Raw genomic sequence first — 27688 nt, 5'->3', positions numbered from 1 at the left:
CACAGCCCTTGCTGTGAAGCTCCATGAGTCACTTCTTGGTGAAGTGACACTGGCCGATCTGAGAGTCTCTTGTTATTTTGATTCCAGATGCTCAAAGTCTCATTTGCCTGGTGCAAGTTGAGCAGCAAACTGGAATTCTTTCCTCCTAATACATGTTGTGATTTTCATTCTTCCAGATGATGCAAAGTGGACGACTGATTCTGGCAACCCTGTGTGGCCATGTCTTCTGCAGCGAGTGCCTCCCTGTTGCCCTGGAGATTCTCGGCAGGTGCCCAATCTGCCAGGTGGAACTTACTCCAGAACTATACCATCCCATTTATATATGAGTTCTTCTCTTCTCAGGACAGACTGAGGTGGATCTTGGACAGTAGGCAGCGTAGAGACTTGCTTCTTTATGTATATAGTTCTCCCTCCATATAGGTTCATTTTAGATGAATTCAATTTTAAATAAAGTTTGGATTGATTTAAATATAGTCTATCTGCTCTTCTGTCTGCACTGTGCTGATAGACAGAGATGTTGTTTAAAAGGTGGAAATAAGGCTCTTGATTGGAGCAGTCAGAAGCTCATTGTTTTCATCTCCCTGTAGTCATTGATTTGGGGGCAATGTGCTAAAGCCATAAGCTTTGCAGTTCTTGTGGCCAGTGTGTGTTGTACAGGAAAAAAGAAACACAGCCTGCTTGGGGTGAGAGGGATTCAATTTCTCAGGCCAGACTCTGGTGGACGCTTTGGGGAAAATGTCATGACTTTATCCCTCAGAAGATGGAAAGAGTAGCAGGTTGTGCACACATCCAAAGAAAGCAATGTTCTTTGGCAATAACTGCTACATTAACAAACTGCTGCATTTAGTGCTGTAAGGTTTCATTAGAATTAGTATCTGGAGGCTTTTGAAGGAAGGTGTTTTTAATGTCTGAAGTTGGTTACCATCTTTGAGCTGTTGTCAGTACAACTGTGTTGTAGCTTCCTTCAATCACAGCAGTATAATCCTGTGTTACACTGAAGAGGAATGCAACTGTCCAGAGATTTAAAGATTGGACATAAGGGAGGAAAGAAAATTACTTCTGTTACACAAAAGTAATAAAGAGGCACAGGCAGATCTCAGGTAAACAATGGGAGAGTAAATAATTGTGCCATGAAACAGAAAAGTGAAAACGAAACTTTTCTTATTTCCGGCATTGTCTTGAAGCCAATATTTTATGTCTTTCTCAGTTTTAGTGGTTTTTTCCACTATATTTCTCTAATTGTGTTCACATTTAAAAAGGAGCATCTCAAAGGCCTTGGATGACTACTGTCACAGGTCTATAATATTATAATGATTAGGTAATGACACGTCAATTGTTCTTAAATGATTTTGTACATAAGACAAAGGATGGAAAGACTTCACAGTTTTAGAGTTTTTGTGGAGATGTGATACCCATTTCTCAAGGAAAGTGCAGAGTTAAATGGAAATAATAGATATTTTAGGTTACAGGGTTTCTAAGAGACCTTCATCTCATTTGCTCAGGGTTAGAAATGAGAGTGACCTCCATGTAGGTTCCTTGAGTTGTCTTTCTGGCTGAAAGTTTTACTTTTCTGAAATTTTTGGGAAACCACTCCAGGCTTCACAACCTTTCAAGGACAATAAGCAGCTGCCTCATGATGATGCCAGCCAGCTCTCCCTTGACTCTCAGATGGGTCCTATTTACTTGTATGGACTTGTATGAGTTAGAGAACTGTACCCAACTAGGGTAAAAATTTTGGCTGTGGTAACATGGTAAATGGCAAACATTGAGGAAATGAGTAAGTTTTCTGACCTCTGAAATAAACATGGAAAAGTCTAAAATATAATTTTTAACTTACTTACATAAGAAAAAAAAGCCAGATAATACCCTCATCTAGTAGCTACCCTACCAGTGTTTAGATGTTTTAGCCTGTTATTCTCCAGAAAGCTGGGATACTTCTGGTGCTGGCATGTGGAGAGGAGCAGTGGGATATAAATGTGCAGAGGTAAGGGTGAGATGAATGGAGCATGGTTATTTGACACACTCCAGCAGCAGAACTCTCTCTCTCTAGCCATTTTGTTTCCTTCCCCCTTCTATGTTTGTAGAAAGGTTTTTAATCTGGTATGTCCTGGACTGTGGACCATTTCTGGGTTATCTGTGGCTGTTTGAATTGATGGAGGTAAGAGCTGCTTATGTGGTGTTTGGGTTTCTCTTTTTTGTGAACACGTTGATCTCCAATTTAGTTTTTCATTCAGTCTGTATAAAAAATACACATTACAACACAAGCATAAGGTGAAAAAAATCATGTAGGTGATTTTAATAGCTTATATGCAAAGAATCCTACTATTTTGCAAAGAAAATGCAAAAATGGTGGTCTGGGATATCATAACCAAGTTCTTGTAGAGCTCTTGGGGTGCCAATAAGTTTTTCAAACTCAAAGTTAAGAGAATGCATTTTATAACATGCATATTTCTTTGTGGTATTTGTATTTAGCCAGTGGGATGTCCCACAATAACTACCATTGAGTCAGGTTTTAAATTAGGTTTTCAAATAGAGGGGGCTTTAAATAAGGACAACAAAGTTATGCATAGTTAAAATAGACAATAGGGAAGGATCATGGGACATGGAAGCCTCATGGTTTAGAACTTAGGCCAAGAACTTTGAGCCAACTTCTATTAATTACAAACTTTGTTGCTCCTTTCTCAGAGATGTCAAGTCCAGATCACTGTAGGCAACCAGTAGATTCAAAGTTCTAATTCACTACTGCAAATCCCAGGCACCCTCCTTCAACTGAGGTTTGCAATGGGCAACTTCCTAAAATTAACTTTTCTTCAGTTTTATTCTGCAACTATGAAAAGGCTGTGGAATCACCAGGCTTCTGGTTTTTATGAGGTTTGTCCAGCTAACATTACTTTTCAGCTCAAACTATGGATTCTCTCATGAATAAACACCAATTTTGTCACCCATTTTGCAGTGTTACAGTTCCTGAGCTATAAGACATATATTTTGCTATGGTTCAATATAATCTTGGAGGATGACATGTTTGGCTGATAATAACTCCTGGTGTTTTTTATTGGCTTTGATCTCTTAAACAAAATCACATCAGATATAGACTATAGAGTTGCCTGAGAGGTCAGCAGTTATAGTAGGTGTGTGTAATTTTGCACACATTTAAATAATTTTGTAGAAAGAGCTAATGTTTGGTACCTGTGAAGGTTGTTTTTATTCCTCTGGCATGTTTCCATTCAAATACCCATTTAATGTGGTCACCAACTATAGAAATAGTTAAACAGTACTGTAAATGGACATGTTTTCTTTGTTGGGATGATCACTGACACACTGAATTCTTTTCATTAAGTAATTTGACCACAGGCATTTCTTTACTTTGGAAAAAGGAGGCAAAAAGCTCTAGCAAATATGCTTCCTTTCAGTTTTCATATTTGCAGTGTTTATATAGGGGAATATAATTAGAATTTCAGGATAAATTGCACAAGGTATTGGAAAAAAATCAAGACTAAAATAAACATTCAATTCCTCTTTTTTTTTTATTTGACCATTGCACACAAACATTTGGTTATAAATAGATACCTTGTCTGTGTTGGAGTAGCATTTTACATTCAAAGCAGGATTCTGAAAAAGAAAATACTTTTCAAAGTGATGTGAAGCAAACATGCAATTTGAAACCTTTGGTTAGTTGATGAATCTTTACCACAATTGGATTACATTTATATGCTCTGTAGTAAATACCAAAAAGCCCTCTAAAGTAAAATGTGTGCCAGCTGAATAATCCTTACTGAGAGAACTTGCAACTGCAGCTGTTCTTAGCTCTTGATAAGTTTGCATTAGCAGGGTATTGTGTACTATTGATATACACAGTAGTTACTGTTATAAGAATAAACACCACTGGCATGTACACTGCCAACCTGAGAGACATAAATCAGCTAATCCATTTGATGGTAGCACTTACCTTACCTGAAAGAAGTGGGAGCACTGAAGTTCTGAGGAGAACACAGTACCATTCTGTGTCTACCATCCTTATACAGAATTTGCTACTCTGTGTAGAGATTGCTGGAAAACATAGTTTCATGTTTTTCCTTGTGAAACTAATCTTGAAGAATGTTAGTGCCTCTCTGAAGATCTGTTAACCAGGAAAATGTAGGCACACACATGCACATAATTCCTAGGAATTAATACTTATCTTAATATACAGAGAAGAGTCACTGCAGCACAGAAGACAGTAAGATAAAATTTTCAGCTGGTGTTCTCAAGCTGTGCTTTTGAAGAGTAGAGCTTTCTGCCTGGATGATCAAGTCCACTAGATTCATTCCTTATACAAAGCACAATAGGTTTCTGTAAATAGTGTCTGACTCCCCTGGTTGTATGTATGCACCTTCCATTTATTGAGAAAGAGTAGGAAATACCTTTATTTGGTAATTTGCTGGTTTGAACCAAGAAAATCAAAGCTGAATTTGGCACCCATGAAAACCAAACAGGAAGAAATTACTCAAAGCAGTAAATGCCAGAAGGTTGTAGTTTAATTCTAATCAATACTCCAGACCTTGCTGTGCTGTCACTGTGTGAGGAGTGAGAAACTCAATCAGGTTTTGACATGCAGAAGGAATCAGTAGAAATTTCTATGAGAGATGTCCCTAGGTCACACTGATACAGTATTCCTTGGGGTTGCACACACTGTACAGAGTTGCCCTAGAAGTGAGCACACCTAACTTTTCATTCATCAATGCTGTTGATGTTGCGGAAATGATTCATAAACTAAATGAATTAAAAGTCCAGGACAATTACATTTGGTTTCAATATTTTTTTGCTTGAATCCAAAAATCATAATCTTCTGGGAGCCAAGAACCAGAGATTAGCATCTTCGGTGTCATTTACAGCACAAACAAACCTGACCCTTTAAGCAGACTTCTTTTGGTTTCTTCCTGATTTAACATGCTTAAAATATATTCACTTTTCCTTAGGGAATCACTGCCTTTACTTTCAGTGAAAGTAAAAACTGAGTACCATGCAAGTCTGACAATCTGATTTTCTGATGGGCAGCTGGCATTCTTTAACTGCACTTAAAGGAAAAATAACCCCTCATTTAACTGAATAGTTTCTCTCTGCCTTTGAGAGCTGAGAGCTTGTCACTTTAAAGGTTCAGCTTTTACACTATTCAGATTGTTGCAAAATATTTTAGAGCAGCTCAGGCTATGATTGATGAAGAAGGTATGATGGAAGAAGGTAGACCTTTCTATAGATACTTTCCTATCTACTCTTCAACTCTAATAGTTCCCCTACTTGACCAAGCATAGTTCTCAGTCATGGCTGGTTGATAAGGGAAGAGCAACTGGTGTCAGCTACCTGCACTCATGCAAAGCATTTGATACTGTCCCACACAACTTCCTTGTCTCTAAGCCGGAGAGGCATGGATACGATGGATGGACCACTGAATGGATAAGGAATTGGCTGCATGGTCGCACTCAAAGAGTTGTGGTCAAATGGCTTCATGTCCAAGTGGAGAGCAGTTACAAGAGGTGTTCCTCAGGGGTTGGTGTTGGGACTGGCACTTTCTAATGTCTTTGTCTCCGACATGGACAGTGGAATTTTAGTGCACTCTCAGACAGTTTGCTAACAATACCAAGCTGAGTGGTGGGGTTGACACACTGGAGGGAAGGGATGTCACCCAGAGGAACCTTGGCAGGCTCAACAGGAAGCTCCATGCAAACCTCATGATATTCAGCAAAGCCAGGTGCCAGGTCCTGGACAAGCACAAATATACAGGCTGGGTGAAGCACAAATACAGGCTGGGTGAAGAATAGATTGAGAGCAGCCCTGAGGAGAAGGACTTGGGAATGTTGGTGGATGAGAAGCTCAACACAACTCATTGATGTGTGCTTGAGAAGGCTTGGAGGAATCTCATCAGTGTGCAGTAGTACCTGAAAGGAAGGCGCTGTAAAGCAGATGGAGCCAGGTACTTGCCAGTACTGTCCAGTGACAAGAAAGAGGCTATGGACTCAATCAGGAGATTCCAGCTGAACATGATGAAACACTTTTTCACTCTGAGGGTGTCTGAACACTGGCATGAGTTGCCCAGAGAGTTTGAATGACTGAATACTGGCATGAGTTGATCAGAGAGGTTTTCAGCCTTAGAAGAAGTCAAAAGCTACCCGGACACTGTCCTGGGCAACCAGATGTAGGTGACCTGCTTGAGGAGGGAGGTTGAACCAGGTAACCAACAAAGGTCCTTTTCACTCTCAACTATTCTTTCAGAGTTTTCAGTTTAATATAAAGTTGAACAGAGAATCTGGGTCAACAGTATCAAAATTAAATGAAAACTCTTCCTCAGAGCATCTGCAGTAAGTTTTCCTGCCTTCTACTTCCCCTTTGTATCCCAAAATATACTAGGAATTTTCTGTATGTCAAAACAAGATTGAAATAAAATAAAGAATTCCATTAGACAGCTATTTTCCCCATGAGAATAGCAATTTAAACTCATTTATATGGGCAGTTCTAGGTCAATTTATCAGCAACTAGTACCAGATGATGTATGTCATTATACAACTATAGCTGAGCTTAGGCAAGCAACCTGAAACCAAATGAAACCTGGTTTTCCTGAGGGAAAACCAGGACCAAGAGTAATTTATTTATATTCAGCTAATTTACTCCATCTTTGCTAGAATTCATATAGAAATTCAGGTTCATTATAAGAAAAAGAAAACAGCCTAAAGAATGAGGTTAAAGTGGTGCTTGATCATTTCTCTCTGGAAAGGCATTGTTATAATTTATATAGGAAGTCTGGGCAGCATACCCACACTTGCCCTCTCCCTCCTCCTCAGTATTGGCAAAGAGCCCAAGGCACAGGGAGGAACAAAGTTATGAAAACTGTTTGAGAGTCTAAGCTGGTACCTTAGGCAGTTGTAAATAATTTTCTTCTGGTTCTGCATCTCCCAGTGTATTTCTTGCTGTAAGGACCATAATTCATGAGCAGTTACAATTGAATCCATGCTGCACCAGCTTATTTGCTGCTTTTGTCATAAAGAAAATTCTGGTAACTTTTCAGGTTGATTTATGGCTCTTCCTTATATATTAAAGTTCTTATACAACTCAAGAAGTCCTAGCTTGCAGTTTTGGCTCACGAAAGAGAAAACTTATTTGAAGTTCATATTTGTTTTCAGGTAACATACAAAACTGCTAGCCTGCTTAATTCAATACAGTTCCTATTAGAATTATGATCAAGAACATGTCTTCATGAAAATATCTTCTGTTAATGTTACCTTTTTTCTTTTGTTGAAATTATAGCATAAATTGTGAGTTTGGTTTCAAGTCACATATTTGTGGTTTTTGATTCCTAAAAGCTTTTTAATAGTTATCCTCTGCATGACATATGTGACTCTTCTCCTTTTTTGTTTTATTTATATTTTATTTATTTATGGAGATTAATCTGGTGATTACATTTTTGGGTTTTGGGTTGTTTTCTTCTTTAAAGAATCTGTCATCTGCCTCTAATGTTGTTGAACAGAAGGTTTTTATGCACCTCTTGCCCATGAAAAATATAGTGCACTGTTGACCCTAAGTGTTGCTGAATGTGTATTTTCTTGCTATATAAGTAATATTTCTTTGGGAAATTCCACTAAGGCTGAATGTCTTGCTTCTGCCTCAGTTTTGGTCTCTTCCCTCTGACTGCTAAATGCATGTGCATGCAGCCCATGGAGACAGTTATTACTTAAGTGACAAAGTACTGATGATGTAGGATGGTGTTCTTGTGTTCAAGCATTTGCCTTCCTGAGGAAAGCAGGCAGCATCAAGCATTGGCTGCAGGGTTTAAAACTGGACATGAAGAGCTGTAGCATGATCTGAAAAACACATGCTATAAAGCTATAGGAGCTGTGTTGGACTCTGTATTGCTGAAACAGTAGAACCTTACAAAAATTACATGGAAAAAAGTGAGGTAGACTGACTCCCTAATGAACAGGGTAATATTAAATTTGGGGGATTATCATTCTGATGCCCTGTGCAAAAGATGTTTGTTATCAAAACTGGTAATGTGGAGAGCTAGAAATCTTTTAAAATTACATATGCATATTTTATACATGTGACTTTTTACAGAGTTTTGAAAGGCAAATTATTGTTTATTTACAGGGAAAGCTAACTTCTTTGCACTGTAATGAAATACAGTAAACGTCAACACAAATACTACTCATAGTTTTTAAAGAAGGATTAAGTATATGTGGAAAAAACGGGAAAAAAACAAATTAATTTGGAAGACTTCATGCAGAAAAAGCATATGGAAACTTTTGAACTAGTATCCAAAGAACAGGACTTATCTGTATAGAAGGTAATTGGATACTACAGTGTCTGACAAGTTGGATGACTTTCTTAGCCTTTCAAGAAGGTTTACTAAGAGAGAGTTGGAGTATAAGTGATTTAGCTGATTGCGTCACTTATCATTTTCTTGATACTTTAAAGTTTTCGTATTAGCATGGGAGTCATAGAGATTCTTACCTTCCATGTGACAGAGATAATATTTACTTAATAAATTTTATCTTTAAATATACTACAGAATTGCATAGCCCCAGGGAAAAGTAGTGACATTGAAAGTCTCATAGGAACTTTGGACTTGGATTCTTTCCTTCTGTTCCCTTTCATAAGAACTATACATGTTACATCAGCAACACAAATACAGACTGTGATCCTGCTTGCCATTAACTGCAAATCAAGTGGTTTTTACACAGGTTGTGGTGTGATTTAGTGACTTGGGATGGTGTGAGATTTGTGATCAACTTTCTCAGCCTCAACAAAGATTAAGTACCTAGAAAAGAGGAAGGATGGATTTTTGGTTTAAGTATGAAATTGAAAAACAGGAGATCTGTTCTTGATTTGATGACAGATTGATTTGTGGAAAAGTAATTTTTCTGTTCCTTAATTTTTCTGTTCCTTAATTTCTGCTTACGTAAATATGAGTATTATTGACTAATTCTGCTGAATAGATGACTTATTTATTAACATTAATAATGTGCTTTAAGACAAGGAGGAAATCATTATTAGGAAAGAGGATTTGAAAGAACTTATTACCTTCCTCAAAGAAAAGTTACTTGACAGTAGAATACCTGGAAAGCAATATCGTCTATTGGTGTGTTTTATGTCCAGTTCATAGGTATGTGTAACAATGAAGATAAATTTTTAAGTACTTTCTGTGTGATTTCTGTTGTATCTACCATATTCTGTCATCTGCCATATTTACCAATATCTGTCAGCCTAAAATATGTGCCACTTATATCTTTATAGCTCTATTTAAAAAAAAATATTGCCTGTCCAGATGATGCCAGGGACTATTCTGGAAACTGTTTCTGTTCTGATGGTTTTCCCCCTCGAGAATGGTTATAGCAACAAAGAGCATACAAAACCCTAGAGTTAGAGTTCATCCCGCATCAGAAGTTTGGAACACTGAGACTGCTGGGCACAGCCTACCACAGGTAAAGTAAAAGTAGTGCTGTTAGAGAGAAGCAGGTCTGAAGCACACAAGGTTTATTTCATTAGACAAAATTGCAAATAAGCTTGTCTTCCTTAGAACTGGGTTTCCTGTTGTTTACATGTGGTTTTAGTTGATGCTCCTTGCATTACCAGTTACATAAATGGCTCATGACAGTGATTCTTGATTCTTTAATGCAGTATACACTGCCAATAGACTCTGCACCATACTGTTGCGGATTTTTGAAACATCACTACTGAGCAGTGCACTGCACACATTCCTGCATGTGTAGTTAAACTGCACTGTGCCAGACAGATGTCACTCTGTCACACTTGCCATCCAAGAAGCAGCAGTTGCCCTCACCACCTTTACCCTCCCTGCAGCAGAATTAGCAAGCCCGTCTCTCAAAGAATTTCCTCACTCTCTGCTGCCTTATCACCAGGATTCAGATTTGTGTGCAGTCAGATGTGCTTCATCACTTATGGTGGAGAATACAGGAATAGAATATGTACCTGGGACTTGATTTCCTTGTAAGTTATAGATAATTCAGAACCTAATGGGCTTGCTAATGGCATGGGCAGCTGAAAGTATTTTCAACTCTTCCTCTGCTGTCAACACAGAGTATCTTATCAAGTTTAGGGTCTTGATTTGCACAGAAAGGTCTCAATCCGAGCTCAATATACCCATGAGACTAGAAGTCTGACATGAAGGTCATGACTGATAGTGTGGCTATTTTGGCACAAGACACATAAAGATAATTATGGAAGAATGGAGAGGAGTAAAAGAAGAAAAAAACCAACCAGGAAGGATCACTGTACTTGCATAAAATGAGCACTTTTTCAGGAAAAATTCACCTTCCTATGAGTTTTGACTTTTTTAAACAGAAGAATAGCAACATTGCTATTCAAAATACTATCTTCGTCTGTGTTTCTGCTTCATTGTTGCTAATTTGCAGCTAAAAACCTGACAATCATGTTATGCTTAACCAAGTGTCATACCAGTGTCTTTAAAGAAACTTTTTGGACATTTGTTCTAGTCAATCATCTGAGTGTTTGATGCACAGCTGCTGGACTTCTATAGTTAGTTAAGTCTTGCTGGACATCAGGTCAGCCAACCTGATGGCATCAGCATTTTGCCAGACTTGCATACTTCTTCTCCAAACATAAGGCACAAAAGTGCTTTTTACTGTCATACTGCCAAGAACTTCTCCACCTCCAGCTTCTATACAGAATCTTGATGCATACTCACGCAACTTAATGCATCTTTAACTGATCAAGAGATCTGGTTCTTTGACAGCTCACTCAGTAATCCTTCTACTGTCATGGATATGAGAAACTGCCTTGTTTAGAGAACTCCACTAGTCATGATGAACCATTGCCAAAACAAATGAATTCATAAGAGAGTGGATGTTCAGTTCCACTGATGGGTATGGAAGTGTAATATGTGATCTTTCAGTGACTGGTTAACTGGTTTTCTGGGTTGATGTTCCAAAACAAATTGTAAAGGCAGCAGAAGTCAACCAAGAGCAGACAATCTTAATTAGAGTAGGCACCATGTCTGACCAGCTAGTATTAACATAGAAGAGAGCCAAACAGGCTGCTGAGGAAGTCTTAAATACACAGTACAGTCTGGAGAGATGAAATGATCTTACTGCCATTTGCGAGTGAACATGCCTTAAAGGAATAGTATATGCTTAAAATTGTTGTGTACATTAAGTACCATTATGCAGCATTGCATTCAAGGAATTGATTTTATTACATGTCCCTTTGGACATGGGAGGGAAAGTGTCAGGTTGCCCTAGACCTTAATTCAGAGTGATGTTCAAATGTGGTTTTTGGCACATGTTCTGCACTTGGCAGTGGTGTAATTTGTGTACACTTTTTTTTTCCCCCTACAAGATGGAAAGGCACATACAGATGCTTTTGCCAGAAAGAAATCCTTGTGTTTATCACCAATAGATTATATCCCCTTTTGCCCATTAAATCTTGACAGTGATTTCTGCAAAGTCTGTTATACCACAGCACACATCCAAGAGAAAAAAAACAATTATCAATCAGTCAAGAGCTGGCAATCAGCTCTATATTTCAGCAAGGATCTAATACAAGCCAGATGCTCTTCTGTCTTTCCCAAACAGCACCGTGTCGCTGCATTCACTGCTTGGCTATCAAATTCTCAAGTGAACCAGGTTTGGTCCTCAGTGCAATTTTTATATCTGAATTCTCTGAGGGGGCTTGGATGTTATCTGAGCACAGGTACAAGCACCTTGCAGAATCATCCCCTTGCAGGTTCTGCAGTTGTTTTTTCCCCCGTGTCTGAGAAATTCTGAGCTGATGCTGCGGACAGAATCATGGGAATTGTATGGTCATGAAAAGATGAATAAAAGAGGGGAAGGAGCATTGGAGGAGATCTTCTGCTCAAATGTGAGCAGAAAGTGGTAAAACCATTCTGAGGAAAGGTGTAATTTTTGAAGACCTACTAGCACAACCTGTATCTTGTGCAAAAATTTGCCACCTTTGTGCAGTATAACTTGAATTATCTGTGAAGTGTTTTGAGGGTGGAAAATGCTCTGCACAGCACTACCAGCTGAAACCTGAAACTTTAAGTTGTGGTGGGCATCCAACCGCTTTCTGAAGGGTTTGGCTTTGTATTATAGCACAATCCAGGGAAGATTCTTGTTTTCTGCTTCTAAGCTACAGCCAGACTCTTGTAGGATGATGAGCTTTAGCCTTGATGTAGGCACAATTTAAACAAATGCTGCAACCCCGTCCCAGTGCTTGACCCCATCTGTCTGTAATCAGAGAGATCTCAGAACAGCTCTGACCCGAAACTGGTGACAGGCTGCTATTAGAAGTGTCCTTTGGTAAGTCTCAAAGCCGTAGTTCATAGAAACCAAACAAAAGTAAGTGAGTAATTGAAGTATGTAGTTGAACAAAAAAGAAATATGCAACTTTGAAGGATCTACAATGATTTAACATGTTAGTGGTGAGTACAGATGTGGTCATTGCTGTCAGTAGCAGTGCAAGCACATTACATGCTGTGTGGTTAGTATTTAAACTTATCACCTGTTCTTCTGGAAGGGCTGGACACCTGATGTCAAACACGCCAACACCCGTGAGTTATTAATAGGAGTATTTGAGACAGAAAAACCATATACACCTTGCAAGTCTTTAAAACAGCTTTGTTGTTGGGGAGGTTTCGTTGGTAAAAGAAGTCAAATCGTGACGCTCTTGGTTTAGACGGGAGCTTTGCAGAGAGGAGGGCGTAACCATCTTCCTTCAGGAAGTTCAAGATACAAAAGCTCACGACAAGGAAGCCCACCCTTCCCAGTGCCCCCAGAGCGCGGTTTGTGCCTCGCTGTCCGCAGCGGCTGGGGCTCGCTACCGCTCTGTCCCGCCCCAGGTGTCCCACGCACGCCAGGTGCCCCGGCAGGGGGAGGCGGCCCCGGGCGGGCCGCGGGCGCCTCTGCCGGGGTCGGGCGGCGCTGCCGCTCCCCGCGCCGCGCCGCCTCCGCCTGGCAGCCAGGCGGGCGGGCAGGGAGAAGGAGAGGGAACGGGAAAGGGAGGGCGCCGAGCTCGCCGCCGCTCCGGAGCTGTGGCAGCGCGGCCGGCCTGGGCGGCAGCCGGACCCCCGCCCGCCCGGCAGCGGGAGCGCCTCCGCCACCGCCGCCCGCCCGGGGCTGCCTCGGCGGCCAGCGGAGCCCCCGCCGGCCATGGAGCTCTCCCTGCGGCTGCTCCTGGCGTCCTGCCTCTCGCTGGGGGCGGCCGGGGAATTTGACAGAAGGTAGGCGCGGGGAGAGCGGGGGCGGCGGCCGGGACCGGCCGGGCAGGGCGAAGTCGGCGTTCCCTCGGGGAGAGCGGAGGTAGCCCGGGCTCTCCCCTTTCTGACGCGGGGCGCCGCGGTGGCCCCCGGGCTCCTGCCTGGCACCGGCCCCCGGGGCTGGCCGCCGGCGAGGCGGGGGCGGCCGGGCCCTGGGCAGGAGGCGTGTGGCGCTGCGACGCGCGGTGCGGGCGGCCGCGCCCGCGGGCTGGCCGGCCGCGGACGCAGGTGGAGGCGCAGGGCCGCCGCTGGCGCTGCCGGGGCTCCCGGCACGGGCCTGCCGGGCCCCGCGCCTCCCGCCCTGCCCGGGGCTGCGCGGCGCTCGGCAGCCTAAACACGGGCTTAGGTGCAAGATGAGTTTATTGCTCTGGCGGGGCTGCGTCCCGCAAGAATTAAAAACAAAGCGCATCGCGTGCTGCAGAGATAAAATTAGCTTACTGACGCCCGGAGGCACTCGAAGCACACGGCGGCGGAGATCGCGGCTCAAGTTGTGACACGAAGCTCGGGGCGCGCGTGCCCGTGGGCCGTGTCGCGTCGTGTCGCGACCGGCGGCGCTGCAGGGAGCGGGCACTGCGCCGTGCGGGGCAAGCGGCCAGCGCGACCCCCGCCCTCCCCAGCGATTCTTTTTTTTTTGGTTTGGTTTTTTTTTTTTTAAATAGGATCTGTTCAAATGCAGCGCTCGCGGGGTTTCAGCCTGTCGTTTAAAGACATTACTCCTTCCTGTCAATAGTTTATAGCTGCGTGAGGCTGTGCTATCTTTTCCTTGGAATAAGACTACAGCTCTCATGTTATATTTTATTTCTGTTTAACAGTCCAAGAAGCTGTTTTTTTCATTCTTTTTTTCCTTTTATGTTTCAGTGAGGAAATTTTTCATCTATTGTAAAACTTTATGATGGCGTTTATTCGATGCTGTAGGTTGTTTCAGACTTCTGAACTTCTGTTCAGTGCCAGCCTGGGAGTGGCAGCAATGAGCATACCTCAAAGCATGTTAGCTGTTTCAGGCTTTGCTCATTATCCTATTATTTCCCCTCTTCACCTGTTGGCATCTGAATTTTTTGAACTAAACAAAGTATGAATGATAGAAATATCCCAAGGCTCAGCTGAGAGCAGTTACTCTCTTAAAAAAAAAGTTAAAAAAAAATATATATCTCTATACACAGAAGAGGTATTTGCTGTTCTTTGTCTTTAGGGTTTTTTTGGTTGGTTGGTAGATTAATTTTTTTTTTTACTCTAGGATGATTTGAGTTACTTTTAAAATGCTTCACCAGACTTTGTTGAACTGTCTTGTACAGGTGGCCCAGACAAATGGTCTCGTCTGCAGGACTGTGTCGGTTTGGAAGCAGAATTGACTGCTGCTGGGGCTGGGCCCGAGTGGCCTGGGGACAGTGCCAACGTGAGTATCACTGCTGCTGGGGCTTCTAGTCACTTGTAGAGAAGGCTTGTACACACCTAGTCATGTCTTTCACGCGTTCATACACATCCTTACAATGCAGGGCTAGGCTTTTGCACGTGTGCACCTGACTGACTTAGAAGGATGCTGTCGTGTTAAAATTCTGTCTGTTTTTAACAGTACTAAAAATGATTGCAGTCAAATAAAGTAAAATGGAGTTAGGGCAATGAGAATTTGAAAATTTCTGTTTGGCTTCTGCTTTGTTTCATGCTCTGATCTTATAACCTGATGTAACTACACTGTGTCATGTTACAGGTACTGCAGGGTGATAATAGTTGCATCCAAGAAGGAAACCAAAATTACTGATATTTCACTTAGAAATTTTGATGGAAATGTTCCAATAAGTATTAAGCTCAAGTATTCTTTCAGTAAACCCAAACTAAGGGAATAAATCTGCCTGACAGCATCCTTTTACTGGGTCACATGTGAAGAGAAACATCTCTGAGATTCTCACATCTATCTAGACTCTTTGATATGACTGCAGGATAAAACAGTAGATAAGTCTTCATCATTAACTACACCTTCAGTAGGAATTCTGTGGAGGCAGCTAGTACTGTCTAGAAATTAAAATTGTTAGAATTGATGTAGAGACTTCAGCTTGTTAAAATTACAACCTTTCGTACTGAGGATGCTTACTCATGTGTTTAACACTCATACATGAAGGACATCCTGAAGTTTTTGTAGAAGCAAGCCTATAAACACTGGTCCTTAGTTTTTTTATTTTATTTTTTTATTTAGACAGGAACATATGTGGATGAGATAATTTTGTGCCAAGCCATTTCCAAAATAAAACAGGTGTTAAATGCTGTCAGTTCATAGTCTGCAGGTCAAATATTTGGCAAAAGATAGGAAAAGCCTTGGAAATGCAACTCTCAGCAAAGGTTTTGTTCAAATCTGTAAACAGCAAGACTGGTTTCTCTCTTCCCAAGTGTGTTAGAAGCCCACAGTGTTTAATAGATACATAAGATGACTAGTAAAAAACAATGGAAAGTACTTCTGGAATACAACATCTCTCATACTGTTTCTTTGATGCAGAGTTCTCAGGCTGATACCTCTCAGGCCATACTATGAATAATTTTGATTTTTAGGGCTCTAATTGGTAACAAGTAATCCTTGCCTTGGCATGAATATTTATGAAGACAGAAGAAGAATATTTAGTTGGTTGATTGAGACTACTCCAGAGGCAATAGGATCTATGCCCATCTTTCGTGATGCAGTTTTATTTAAAAATCATTGTGTGTTTAAATGTTTGAGGCTATGAAGGCTTAACTGGCAAATATCAATAATTTGCTTTGTTTAAAACCAACAAACAAAAACCAAAAGAGTCCAGCCTAGTGTATCACTTTTCTTAGACAAGTTGTCTTCCATATTGCGACCATAAATCGTAGCTCATGCTTAGGTGAAAGTTATTATTACCCAATCTGATTTGTGTTTGCATTTTTATGATCTTGGGAGACAGACATTGTATAAATTTATACTATCAAAAGATTAATAATTAAAAATTTGAAACGAGACAAAAGTAATATTACGCAGTATTTGTTGTTCTTTGAATTCTGTCAGTTATTTAATTTTTAGTGCTAGCTTTTCCAGATACTATAAATGCTTTATTCTTTAAAGTTAAAGGTAGGTGAATGCTTACCTCCTTCCACTGCATTTTAGTCCATTATCCACAAATTTGTCTCTATGAACATTCAGAAGACATGTAGATAGGTATTTTCTGGGATCATCTCCAGTAATTTGGACCAGACTTTCAAAAGAATACAGATATCACTTAGGTGTCAAAAAGCATTTTCCCCCTTTTTTTTTCTTTACATACTAATAATTTTTGAATTGCTGGGTCAGAAGAGTCTCAGATATTTGGGTGAAAATTTTACTGAAACCATCAGCAGCTCCTTCTCTGTTCTAAATGGGAGTCAAACTATTGGCAAAATAAAACATGAAAATCTGCCCCAGCTGTGGGTGGTGAAAATTCCAGACATATCACAAAGCAGGAGATTACACTAAATGAAAGTGAATCTCGCTGGTGCTTGCAGCCAAATAGAAAATCTGTAGTCAACTCTCCACTTCGGGAATGTGGCGCCCAGTATGTAGGATTAACCTGGCACAGAAGGCAATATTCCTGGCCTCAAATTAAAACTTGGGTATTTTACTGTACAAAGGAATATCACTGAAAATTTTCCAAAAAGCCACGTACGTGATTATTTCCTTTGCCTTCTCTCTGGTCAAGGTAAAGCTCTTAGCCGTGTTCCCAAAATAAGTGGCATAAATAGATGTCAGACTTTCTCTACTAGATGTACATTTTCTTTGGTGTTATAGTACAAGTTCTGTTTGCACAAGGAAAACAAGTGTAGGGTCAGACTTAAAAGTTAGTAGTGAGACCCAATTTATAAATGTGTACAAAAGAAGCTTCAAATATTTAGGCAATAATGCTGAGCTCTTTATTAGTGAGTTAGAACTGCTGTTTTTCAAACCAGCTTGAGCCATCCTTGGTATGCCTGCAACTGCTAGAGAACCTTTGGACTCTCACCTGCTTACTCACACATAATTTACCACATGAGCACTAATTATCTCTGAATTTATCCTTCTGACAACAAATATAAGGTGAGAGCTGTGCTGGAGCCAGAGTGGAGCAGGCACACAGATACATGATAGGGTGGTCCCAGTTTGCAAAGATCTCTGAACTGTGATGAGTCAAGGCCAAGTGGTCACTAAAATACCTTGATGTGTTTTCTGCTGTCCAGCTGAGCTGCTCCACCAAGCACGTCTGGATGTGCCCTCTGCCTACAGCTGTTGAGAAAAAAAAATGTTTGTTTAAACCAGCTGTGTAATTTAAGGTAATGGTTTAATTGGGACAAATGCTTAAACCTGAATGTGTCAGCTTTAGCAGAGCATGAGTGTGGCGCAGCTGATGCGTGTCATTTAAGGCCTTAAGCCTTGGCGACTCTGTGCTCCTGATCTTCCATCCATAATCCATCCAAAGAGTTGCAAAGTGAAACTGAGCTGTGTTAGCTAAACTTGGTTTTGTGAAATGTGAAATTATTCCTTTTATGTCCCTTTGACTGGCAAATGAGTGCACATGGAGCATAATCATTCTCAGTGCTGCTTAGCAACCTCATTCAGCATAACAACTCCGCTGTCTGCTCTTACAAACATGTTGGAAGAAGTTGAAGTAGGGCCCTCCTTTAATTTACACTTCTTTCTTTACAACATCCTCTGTCTGCTCTTTACACCAATCAAGACTTGTGCACATAGGTCTCATCTGTCTGTAAGCTTGCTTCCAGAGCCTGTCAGTGTCAGCTGTAACATCTCAGCCAGTAGAAATATTCACTCTGCAGTGACAAGAAATTCCCTTCCCAAGTGCCCTTTCAAATTCCAGTAAATGTGCTTAGAAGATGTCCTTCAAACTGAAAGAATCAAGAACTTTGAAACAGGTTGGACTTTTTTTTTCTTTTTCTTTCTTGCAGGTTTTGAATACCCAAGTGAGATCCATGTTTAGGCAGCTAAGTGCGTTTTGAGAGTGATTACCTAGGCATGTTTTCAAAAGGTCTGAACACATGTAACTCAAATTCATTGGCATTTCTTAGTCCTTGTAAATTGAAAATCCATCCACACTTGTTTAGTGGCTTAGATTTAGAACTATGCATATCTTCCATTATTAACATAACTAAGTAGCTTTTCTTAGATTTTGATTTGGTATGTAAAAGATTAATTCAACTTGGTGTGTAGAAAAGCTAATTTGGAAGCAACAGAAATTGTGTTTTAACACCAACTACTAGCTCCCATGAAGTGCCCTCATCATTGATAGAGTTGATCCTTTACACTCTGAGGGACTCACAGCATCAATGCTCTGAAGTTAGATATTAAATATCCCACTTGACATTAGTCCAAAAATCCCATGTTGTTGCCCAGCCTGCAGGATTTACTTGCACTTTAATTTGTACGAGTGGGAGTAATAGCTGTAAGTGGGAATAATCACACAGAAACCTACCTCTCTGAAAGAAGGAATGTTGATAAAGTACTTGATGAAATATGAATAAAAATAGGGTTGTTGTCTTGCTTTATGTCTTACTGTTGTGCACACAGCTGAGCTATAACCCAGAGTAAAAGTGAGGGTAAAAGTTGTTGCTTCTGAATTCTTTTCTCAAGCAGAGGAGGCGACTTCCTGTGACACAGTATTTTTGGTGACAGCAGGTATCAATAGTGCATTTTTAATTTCTAAGTGCTTTTGCATTGTAAGGCAACATCATCTGTGGTACTGAATGTGTTGTCCTAACCCAGAGCCCATTCAAGGGGTTTTAAAGGACACAGGGAAAACCAAGTCAGGACACGCGTCCTTGCACGCATCTTGCACAAATGTGTGTATTTTTACCACTCATCTATCTAGGTTCCCTCAAACTGTTCTTAAAACTAACGATCTGTCTGCCTCACTTTTAGCTGGCTTACAAATATCTCTGTAGTTCTTTCAAAAGCTATAAAAATGGTTTCTGCCTCTGTGTGTGTTTTTCATGAACAAAATACACCTGCTTTGAACCTGGCTGTGTCTGTTTGTAATTGATTTGTACACCAGTTGTATGTTGTCAAGGTACACTACAGATGTGAAGATTGTTTCAAAATTTTAGCTGCAGTTTAACAGCAAAAAACTGTGGAAAGAGATAATACTTTAACATAGATTTAAAAAGTTAAGCAGGATTTTTAAAAGAAAAGCAATATGGTGTGGCTTGTATTCTCATTCTGCATTACAGTTTGGACAACTCCTTTGCTGGAGGTGAAAGCAAAAATAGCTCCTTTTGCTGTATTAACATAAATACAGAAGAGAAGACCATATCTGCACCTTGTATAAACAAATGCAGGTCTACTGTCAGATCCTCTGCTGACTGGAGTCTGTGTGGCTGTTGGAGTCAGCAGATTTTGTTTGATGGATAGAAAGTTTGACCAACAGAAGATGCTTAATAGGAATAAAACATAACACGGGTTTGATAAGCAGTGATAGTTGATGACTTCACCCATTTCTATGTATAATTCTCCTTAAACAGTAAGAAAATCCATGCAGTCTGCCTCAAGAAGGGGGTGGTGAAGATGAGTGTGCTCTTTCAGAGAGCCCATCAGCTGTAACTCCATCTGGTTATCTCCCCGTGTTGAGGTTTGAATGTTTTACCTAGGAAGCAAACCCAGAATAGGTCAACAAAGTGATTTTCCACCACAATTGGCTAAAAGGCCTAGGGACAGAACAGTCAAGGATATATAAATTCAAACCATCAGTTTACACCTCCCCTTAGCTTAGCATCATTAAAAAAGTGTTAATTGAAGGATGTCAGGCTGGCATTTAGATTTAGCCAAACCTGGTAGAAAGCATATGATTTCAGGAAGTTCTGAAGAGGACTTGCAAGAGAGAAGAGCTTGTACAAGTTGATGTATAGCAGATGCAGGCATAACTGAGTGCTTTGCTGGGAACTGTGCATGTTGCTGCCTTCTCACAGCCCTTGGGAAGGCTCTTGCAGTGTCTGTGCTGCTGCTGCTGTCCTAATGAGCTCAAAGGCTGTGTACCTGTTCTGTGAAATCTCTTACAGGGGTGGGAGGGGGAGGAAGCAGTGCCTGTGCTCTCATTGATGCTTAGAAAGAGATTTTTGTATTGGTAAAAATGAAATTGATGGGAGTTACCCATATAAATCATCCAACACATCAATGGGAGAAGAGGGTATGGGCAGCTTAGGATTTCTGTTTCCTGCATGTAACATTGCTTTCAGTGGAAATGGCAATTCTGTATAGTCCAAGATGCACAAAAATAAAACCATGATAGTGTCAATAATGACCTGTGAAAATACTGGTTTCTAGGAGGCTGATCCACTAGCAGAAGCATCCCTAAAATAAGTGAGAATTTTGCTACTGAATTTGGGATTGCAAGATCACAGTCTGAATTAATGCATTGTGTTGGCAGTGTTGAATAAATACTGATATGGAGCATGTCTGCTTCTTATAAAATGACTAATATTTTTGTGCATCCCTGGTACTTTTCAAACAAAATACAGAATTGCAATACTGCTTTACACTGCTATTCAAGAATAAAAATGAGGTTTTGCTATTTTTATTCAGTTTTTTCCAGTTTAGAACCTTTATGCCTTTAAAGCATGACTTGACTGGTTAAAGATACAGTATCCTTTTCCACTTCCCAACTGCATTCCTCATGCACTTCATATGCAGATTAGTAGTTTTGCAGCCTGCTTTTTTCTAAGGAAATGTCATCAGTAATCAATTTGACCAATTGCAACTATAGTATACTCATAATTGCATCTTCTGTGAAAGCCTAGCAACAACCTGAGCAACTTCCTTTCACTGTAACCAACGCTAAAGGACTTCCTAGTTAAAACTAATTTAGACTAGTATAAGTTGCAATCATAGAAAACCCTGAAGTGTTGGTCGCACACTGCTTAAAATACAAAGAGCTGCTGTTGCTTAAGTCCCAGCCTGCTATCACAAGGCTGTGTAGCCTAACAAGCCATGCTGCTAGCATTACATTTATTGGCAAATAAAATTATTTCAAATAGCCTGAAACATATATCTGAGTTTTCATCTTATATTAATTGTGTAGCATATCTTGTTTCATGTGGTAGTAAGAGCTGAAAAGGCTTCTAAGTATTACTTTTAATTTAGATGACATTACATTTTTAAATGTTATAAAAATGACCCGTAAATTTGTATGCCAACATGTTTATTGGTTGCAGATGTTCAGATACATAGAACTGGGTGTAATTTTAATTGCTCTTAAATTAGCATCCAGATGCTAGGCCTTTGTGTTTGAGCTGTGGACACACAGCGTTAAATTAAAAATATATACTCAAATGAAAGGATACTGTTTCTTTAAGAAAAACATTTGTGCTCTGTTGATGGAGATGTTGAACCTGAACCGTAAAACATGAGAATTTTTACAACTTCTTGCTGTATGAAGCTTGACAAAGTGTAGTTCCTTAGTTGATTGAATAAGAATAGCATCACATCATTATATTTAATTACTCTTATGTATCAAAATGTATTTGTTAAACCTCATAATGAAATACTGATGTAAGGTATTTCCATTTTTAAATGTGTACCAGAATTTCTTTTTATTTCAGAAAAGCTGTGAATGTTGAATGTATGTAATTCTCCAGGAATGTAACAAGTTGATAAAAACCACAGCCAAGTCCATCCTCCTTACAGAGAAAAAAAAAAAAAAAAAAAAGCTGGAATTTCTCTTTTGGATATTTGTTTTGCAGCATTCTACGTCTTAAGGCAGAGAATAGCCAGCCTAAGGTGCCAGCCCAAAGGTTAGCTGAACATATTTCTTGAAATACTTTTGGCAAGTTTATGACTTGGAGTTATGGCCTTGAAGTCATATGTTTACATGAAAATTTTAATATGTGGCAAGAAGGTAATTTTTTGTTGTCTTTCATTTTTTTAAGCATTTGGGGAAGATGATGGGGGAAAGAAATTAACAGGGCTATTTTGTCCCACATGCCTCTACAATGATACACTTATTTTCTAAAATACAATGCTTTTTCCCTTTTCACTCCTTTTCTTTATTTTACCCTCAAGCCCTGTGCAGTATTTTTCCCTTTCTGCAAATTATTTGTACTACCAGCAATGCATTTATGAGCTGTCAGAACTAGGAGGCCTAATTTGCTTTCATGGCATTGAATCATGTGCAGTGAGAGGTTATTTTGGGGTGGCTGAGACACTCACTGACCCCCACTGCCTGCTTTGCACTTCCACTACAGGTTGTCCTTCCAGAACAGGGAAACTTTACAGCCCTTGGTCTCCAGCAGTGTAGAACCTGGCGCGCAAAATGAAATCAACACAGTTTACTTTGGTACCCATGGCTGTAGTCTGTTGCTGCTTAGGAATTGCTGTGTCTTGTTTGTTCCTGGCTCACTGGTGAGGTTCCAGATGACTGGAAGCTGGCCAATGTGGCACCCATTCACAAAAAGAGTGGGAAGGAGGATCCTGGTAATTATAGACCAGTTAGCCTGACCTCAGTACCCAGTAAGGTCATGGCACAGTTTACACTGAGTGTCATCACCCGGCACTTACAGGGTGGCCAGGGCATCAGACCAGCCAGCATGGCTTTAGGAGGGATAGGTCGTGTTTGACCAACCTGGTCTCCTTCTATGACCAGGTGACCCACCAGGCTGTGGGTGTTGTCTGTTTGGATTTCAGCAAGGCCTTTGCCACTGTCTCCCACAGCACACTCCTGGAAAAGCTGCAGCCCATGGCTGGGACAGGAGCACTCTTTGCTGGGTTGGGAACTGGCTGGATGGCCGGCCCAGAGAGTGCTGGTGAATGGTGCTGCATCCAGCTGGGGCCAGGCACCAGTGGTGTCCCTCAGGGGTCTGTGCTGGGCCCTGTTCTCTTCAACATCTTCATTGATGTCATGGATGAGGGGATTGAGTCCTTCATTAGTAAATTGGGGATGACACTAAGCTGGGAGTGTGTGTTGATCTGTTGGAAGGTAGGAGGGCTCTGCAGAGAGACCTGGAACTCCATCCATCTGGATGAATGGGCAAGTCCAAGCGCTTACTCCTGCATTTTGGCCACAATAACCCCCTGCAGCATTACAGGCTGGGGACGGTGTGGCTGGACAGTGCCCAGGCAGAAAGGGACCTGGGGGTACTGGTGACAGCAGCTGAACATCAGCCAGCAGTGTGGCCTGGTGGCCAAGAAGGCCAAGGGCATCCTGGCCTGTGTCAGGAATGGTGTGGCCAGCAGGAGCAGGGAGGTCATTCTTCCCCTGTACTCAGCACTGGTGAGGCTGCACCTTGAGTGCTGTGTCCAGTGCTGGGCCCTCAGTTTGGAAAGGATGTTGAGATGCTGGAGTGTGTCTAGAGGAGGCAATGAGGCTGGTGAGGGGCTTGGAACACAAACCCTGTGAGGAATGGCTGAGGGAGCTGGGGGTGTTTAGCCTGGAGAAAAGGAGACCCAGAGAGTGATAAGGTCACCCCTACAACTTCCTGAAAGGTTGCTGTAGTCAGTGGAGGGTCAGTCTCTTCTCCCACGAAACAACTGACAGAACTAGAGGACGCACCTTTAAGCTGTGTCAAGGGAGATAGAGGTTGGATATTAGGAAAAAGTTTTTATAGAAAGAGTGATAAAGTACTGGAATGGCTCAGGGAGGTGGCGGAGTCACCATCCCTGGATGTGTTTTAAAAGAGATTGGATGTGGCACTCAATGCCATGGTTTAATTGAGGTTTCAGGGCATGGGTTGGACTTGATGATCTTGAAGGTGTCTTCCAGCCTAGAGATTCTGTGATTCTTTTTTCACTCCCTGTGGCAGAGGCACGAGAGTCTCAGGGAGGAGCAAAGCACTCAGCCATTCATCTGTCTGTGAAATCAGCTTTGTTACTGTGATACAGAAGTTACACTGCGGAAGCCAGTGGATGTTTTATATTCAAATAAAATATCAGTAGGACCCAGTTTGTCTTCTGTCACCACACAGAGACATCATTTCTACCTGTTGTAATTCTGTGAACACATAGAAAAATTCAGGTAACAAACAGGCATTTGAGACAATAAGCACCATTCTTTAAGCAGTTTTAGTGAACCACTTGAAGTGCAAACACAAAGCTTGACAAAGCCATGAAATAGTTCTTGCTTTTCTAATTTTGCATGTGTTAGATCAGATTTCTGCTGATTTTTTAAAAAAGAGTATTTAAGTGTATAAGCATTAGATAAACTTTTACTGACTTCATTGAATCCTATTGATTTCAGTGTTACCCATGCTTAAGTTATGTGTGCTGTGTAGAGCTGTTCTGAATAGCAAGGCATTCATAAAACAGAGTCTGGATTTGTCTGTGTGGTTTAGAAACACATTTGGCAGCAGTCATAGCCAAGCCAAGAATTCAAGGCAGTGAATGGCCCACACTGGTTGCAGTTTCTCATGTTTATGTGCTGTTACCAGAATCATAAGTGCAAACTGAGTAACTGATTTACTCGGGCAAGTGTTGGAGCTGTGCATGAAAAATAAGGAGCCACTTAATGGAATGTATGTTTCAGATAAAAACTTGAACATTTTGACAATATGACTGTCACAAATAAGGGCAAGTAGTTTCTGAAGAAATATTTAAGCATTAGATACTACCATTTTGTCTTATGTTATTGTCAATTCCTAGTTATTGAAGTTGGTCAAGCACCTTTATTATCTTCAAAAAAAAAAAAAAACAACATAGTAAGAAGTGTTGTGTAGATGAAATTAACTGAAAATTAATACCCAGTTGTCCTAGTCAGGCTTATTAATCTCTGCAGAGATACATTCTGTGACTCCTAATTCACTTGTTTGCAAAGCAAAGTCACTTTTTCAGAAGTAATTCTCTAATGTGAGTTTTGGGTATGATGTGTTTTTACCACCTTCTAGTAACTTTGAGGTGGGATAAGCTTTATGCATTCTCTTGCAGTTGTGAGTAATTGAAGTATGTAGTTGAACAAAAAAGAAATATGCAACTTTGAAGGATCTACAATGATTTATTTTACAAATTAGCTCATACCTTCAGGATCCTAGGTCAAAATTACTGTGAATAAGGCAGTTTCATTTTCCTGAGCATGTTACATGAATTTACAAAGAATTGCAAAAAGTAAACAGAGAGATGAGCGCTGCAGGTGACTCTGAGGGAGAGGAGTACTATGGAGCTTGTCATTGTGGTCTGTGAGCACCATAGGAGGAAGGCACCCAGGTTCAGGTGGAGGAGGCAGCCTGGAGGAAAGGTTCTTTCACCCACATGCAAACCTTGTTAGAAAGCTGGCCGTGGGGGGAGTGTAAGAAATGATCCGAAGATGGGAAGTGTGTTCTCCAATCAGCAATGTAAGAGGATCCAGTAAAGTGATGTGGAGCTGATTACACTATGTAATCTTTTCTGGGCTGCTGCACAAATTACTTGCTGTGCCTTAAAATTGAATTTTAAGGAGCTGGGATCTGGAGTCAGAATAAATAGGGGGGCTGCATGTTACTTGGGAAGAAAGGGCAGAAACAAGGCCACTCAGGCAGATGGCTAGCATAGTTTGTTTCAGATGAAGGCATTTCTGTGCATAATTTTAGGTTTCAGAGAGAAGAAAAAGAAGTTCAGAAATTGGGAGGCAAAACAGAGAAAAAGAATATAAGAATGTACTCAATGCTGTTTTAATAAAAAACATAGCTAGGAGTGCTGGAAAACCAAAGAGAATTTTAAGTGCTAGAGATAGTCCATTAAGAAAGCTCAGGGATTTCCATTGTTGGCCACAAATGAAAAGGAATAAGCAGGTAGGAACCAGGCAGTGCAATCTTCTGGTTAGGACTCCACCAGTGTTTGGTAGTCAATAAAGAGATCAGTAATGTTAAAATTCTAGAAGAGAAGAACTAGAGGAGACGGCATGTGGTAGTCACCCATGCCCACAAAGTGGGCAGCCTAGTGCAGCGGATCTGACCAAGTGTGAGGTACTTCCAAAGCAGTGAGGGAACTGTGTGCAGTGAGAAAATACAGATGAAATGAAAACATCCCCCAGCATTACAGACCTATAATGAATTTGTTGAATGTGTTTTTCATTTGTTGTATTTATGCAACAATTAAAAATAATTCAGAATTGTTGAGTAATGCTTGGATACCACCATCAGCAAGCAGTGGCTCAGAAGATTGGTGGCTTCTGGCTTTTGCACAAGCATAACTTTTGCTAGCAGCATGTGCATTTCACCTGAAATTCTTTCTTCCACTCTCCCACACTTGAAAAAAGGAAAAAAAAAACATAACCCATCATAAACCTGAACTACCCATTCACATTTCAATTCCTTGTGGTATTTTTACAAGACGTTTAATTTGTTCTGAAGTTTAAGTGAGACTTAAAATGTGGTATTTGTCACCTTATTTTGGAGGAAAAAGGTAGTTCTTGCCAACCTTGAAAATAGGTACTCAGATTTATGGCCAAATAAAAGGACCTAGGATACCTCCTTGAAGTTAATGGAAACTGAGAGCAAATCTTCACATCTGAGCAAAAAAAAGCATTGAAATGATCCAACAGAAATGGATAATCATGAGACCAGAGCTTTTTTTTGCTGATTATCTCTTGAATAAATTGGTGAATCAAGTCAAAAGGAAAGTTCATTATAGTTCATTCTATGGTACAGATAAAAAGCAAGACTCGACTAAAGATGAAAATTGCTGTGCTTAGGATTTCTTTTTCTGTCTATGTCAATCCACATTCCTACCCAATGGGAGTGCAGTTTAAGAGTTTTCAGAGAGTAATCCTTGGAGTTGTGGTAGGTCTGCTTTGATACTAATTCAGCAGTAAATTAGCAGTCTTGTTTTGAGTGGCACTTCTCTATCCAGTGTAATTTTAACTTTTGTTTACAACAGTTACTATTTAAAGTGTAGAAAGTTTTTACTGATTTTTGGCAGCCCTTTTCAGAACCTTCTGGATTCCACTGTCCTGTATTCATAAGAGAGTGACTTTCTCAACCTGATGTAACCCTTCTGTCTACATTTCCTTCTTCTCCAGTAAGGAAGCAAGTGTTACATAACAGGCTCAAATCCAGGGACATGGGTTACTTCAGTCATTGTAAATGTGGGTCACTTGGAAGGAAGTGATAGTTTATTGGTTGTGGAGGAATTTTTGAATTTTCAACAGGCAAAAAGTAGTAATTGGGAGACGTTTTTTCCTCCATTATTTGTGAGTCTATTTGTTTTCAAAAAAATGCAGAAACTCCATTTGTCTGTGTGTGAATGGAGTGACTGAATTATTTTCTTCTGTTGTATTTGGAGCTTTGCAAGAAAACACGTAGAGTGCAGACTTAAAACACCCAGTCACATCAACACATGTAGTGTATACTTTGACTGTCAAACAGCTGAAATAGTTGTCTGCTATTAAAAGAAATGCTGAAAGTCTGGCTTAAGCTTATTTTTGTACCTGCATCTGGTTGTTGCTAGTGTTCAAATAGAGCTCATTGGGAGTCAGTGAGTGGATTTACTGCCTTGGATTTACTGCAGGG

General features: G+C 40.6%; 1 protein-coding gene across 5 annotated transcripts in view; it reads left to right on the top strand.

Annotated features, from left to right (window-relative positions):
* The first annotated feature begins 13093 nt into the window (after positions 1–13093).
* NPNT (nephronectin) overlaps positions 13094–27688 on the top strand; it is a 48653-nt gene continuing 34058 nt past the window's right edge. For 3 of the 5 annotated variants that reach the window (XM_021525513.3, XM_021525511.3, XM_021525510.3), the window contains exons 1-3: positions 13094–13225; positions 14554–14654; positions 21959–22009. In XM_021525513.3, coding sequence (XP_021381188.2) covers positions 13155–13225; positions 14554–14654; positions 21959–22009 — 223 coding nt within the window. In that variant the 5' untranslated portion in view covers positions 13094–13154. Of the gene's footprint in view, positions 13226–14553; positions 14655–18074; positions 18143–21958; positions 22010–27688 lie in introns of those variants that run through there. The other 2 variants (XM_021525512.3, XM_021525514.2) reach the window with 2 other exon arrangements.

The sequence above is a fragment of the Lonchura striata genome, chromosome 4 (genome assembly GCF_046129695.1).
Source record: "Lonchura striata isolate bLonStr1 chromosome 4, bLonStr1.mat, whole genome shotgun sequence".
NCBI classification, from domain to species: Eukaryota; Metazoa; Chordata; class Aves; order Passeriformes; family Estrildidae; genus Lonchura; species Lonchura striata.
Note: the sequence above shows the minus strand (reverse complement) of the source record. Positions and strands in the feature narration are given on the sequence as shown.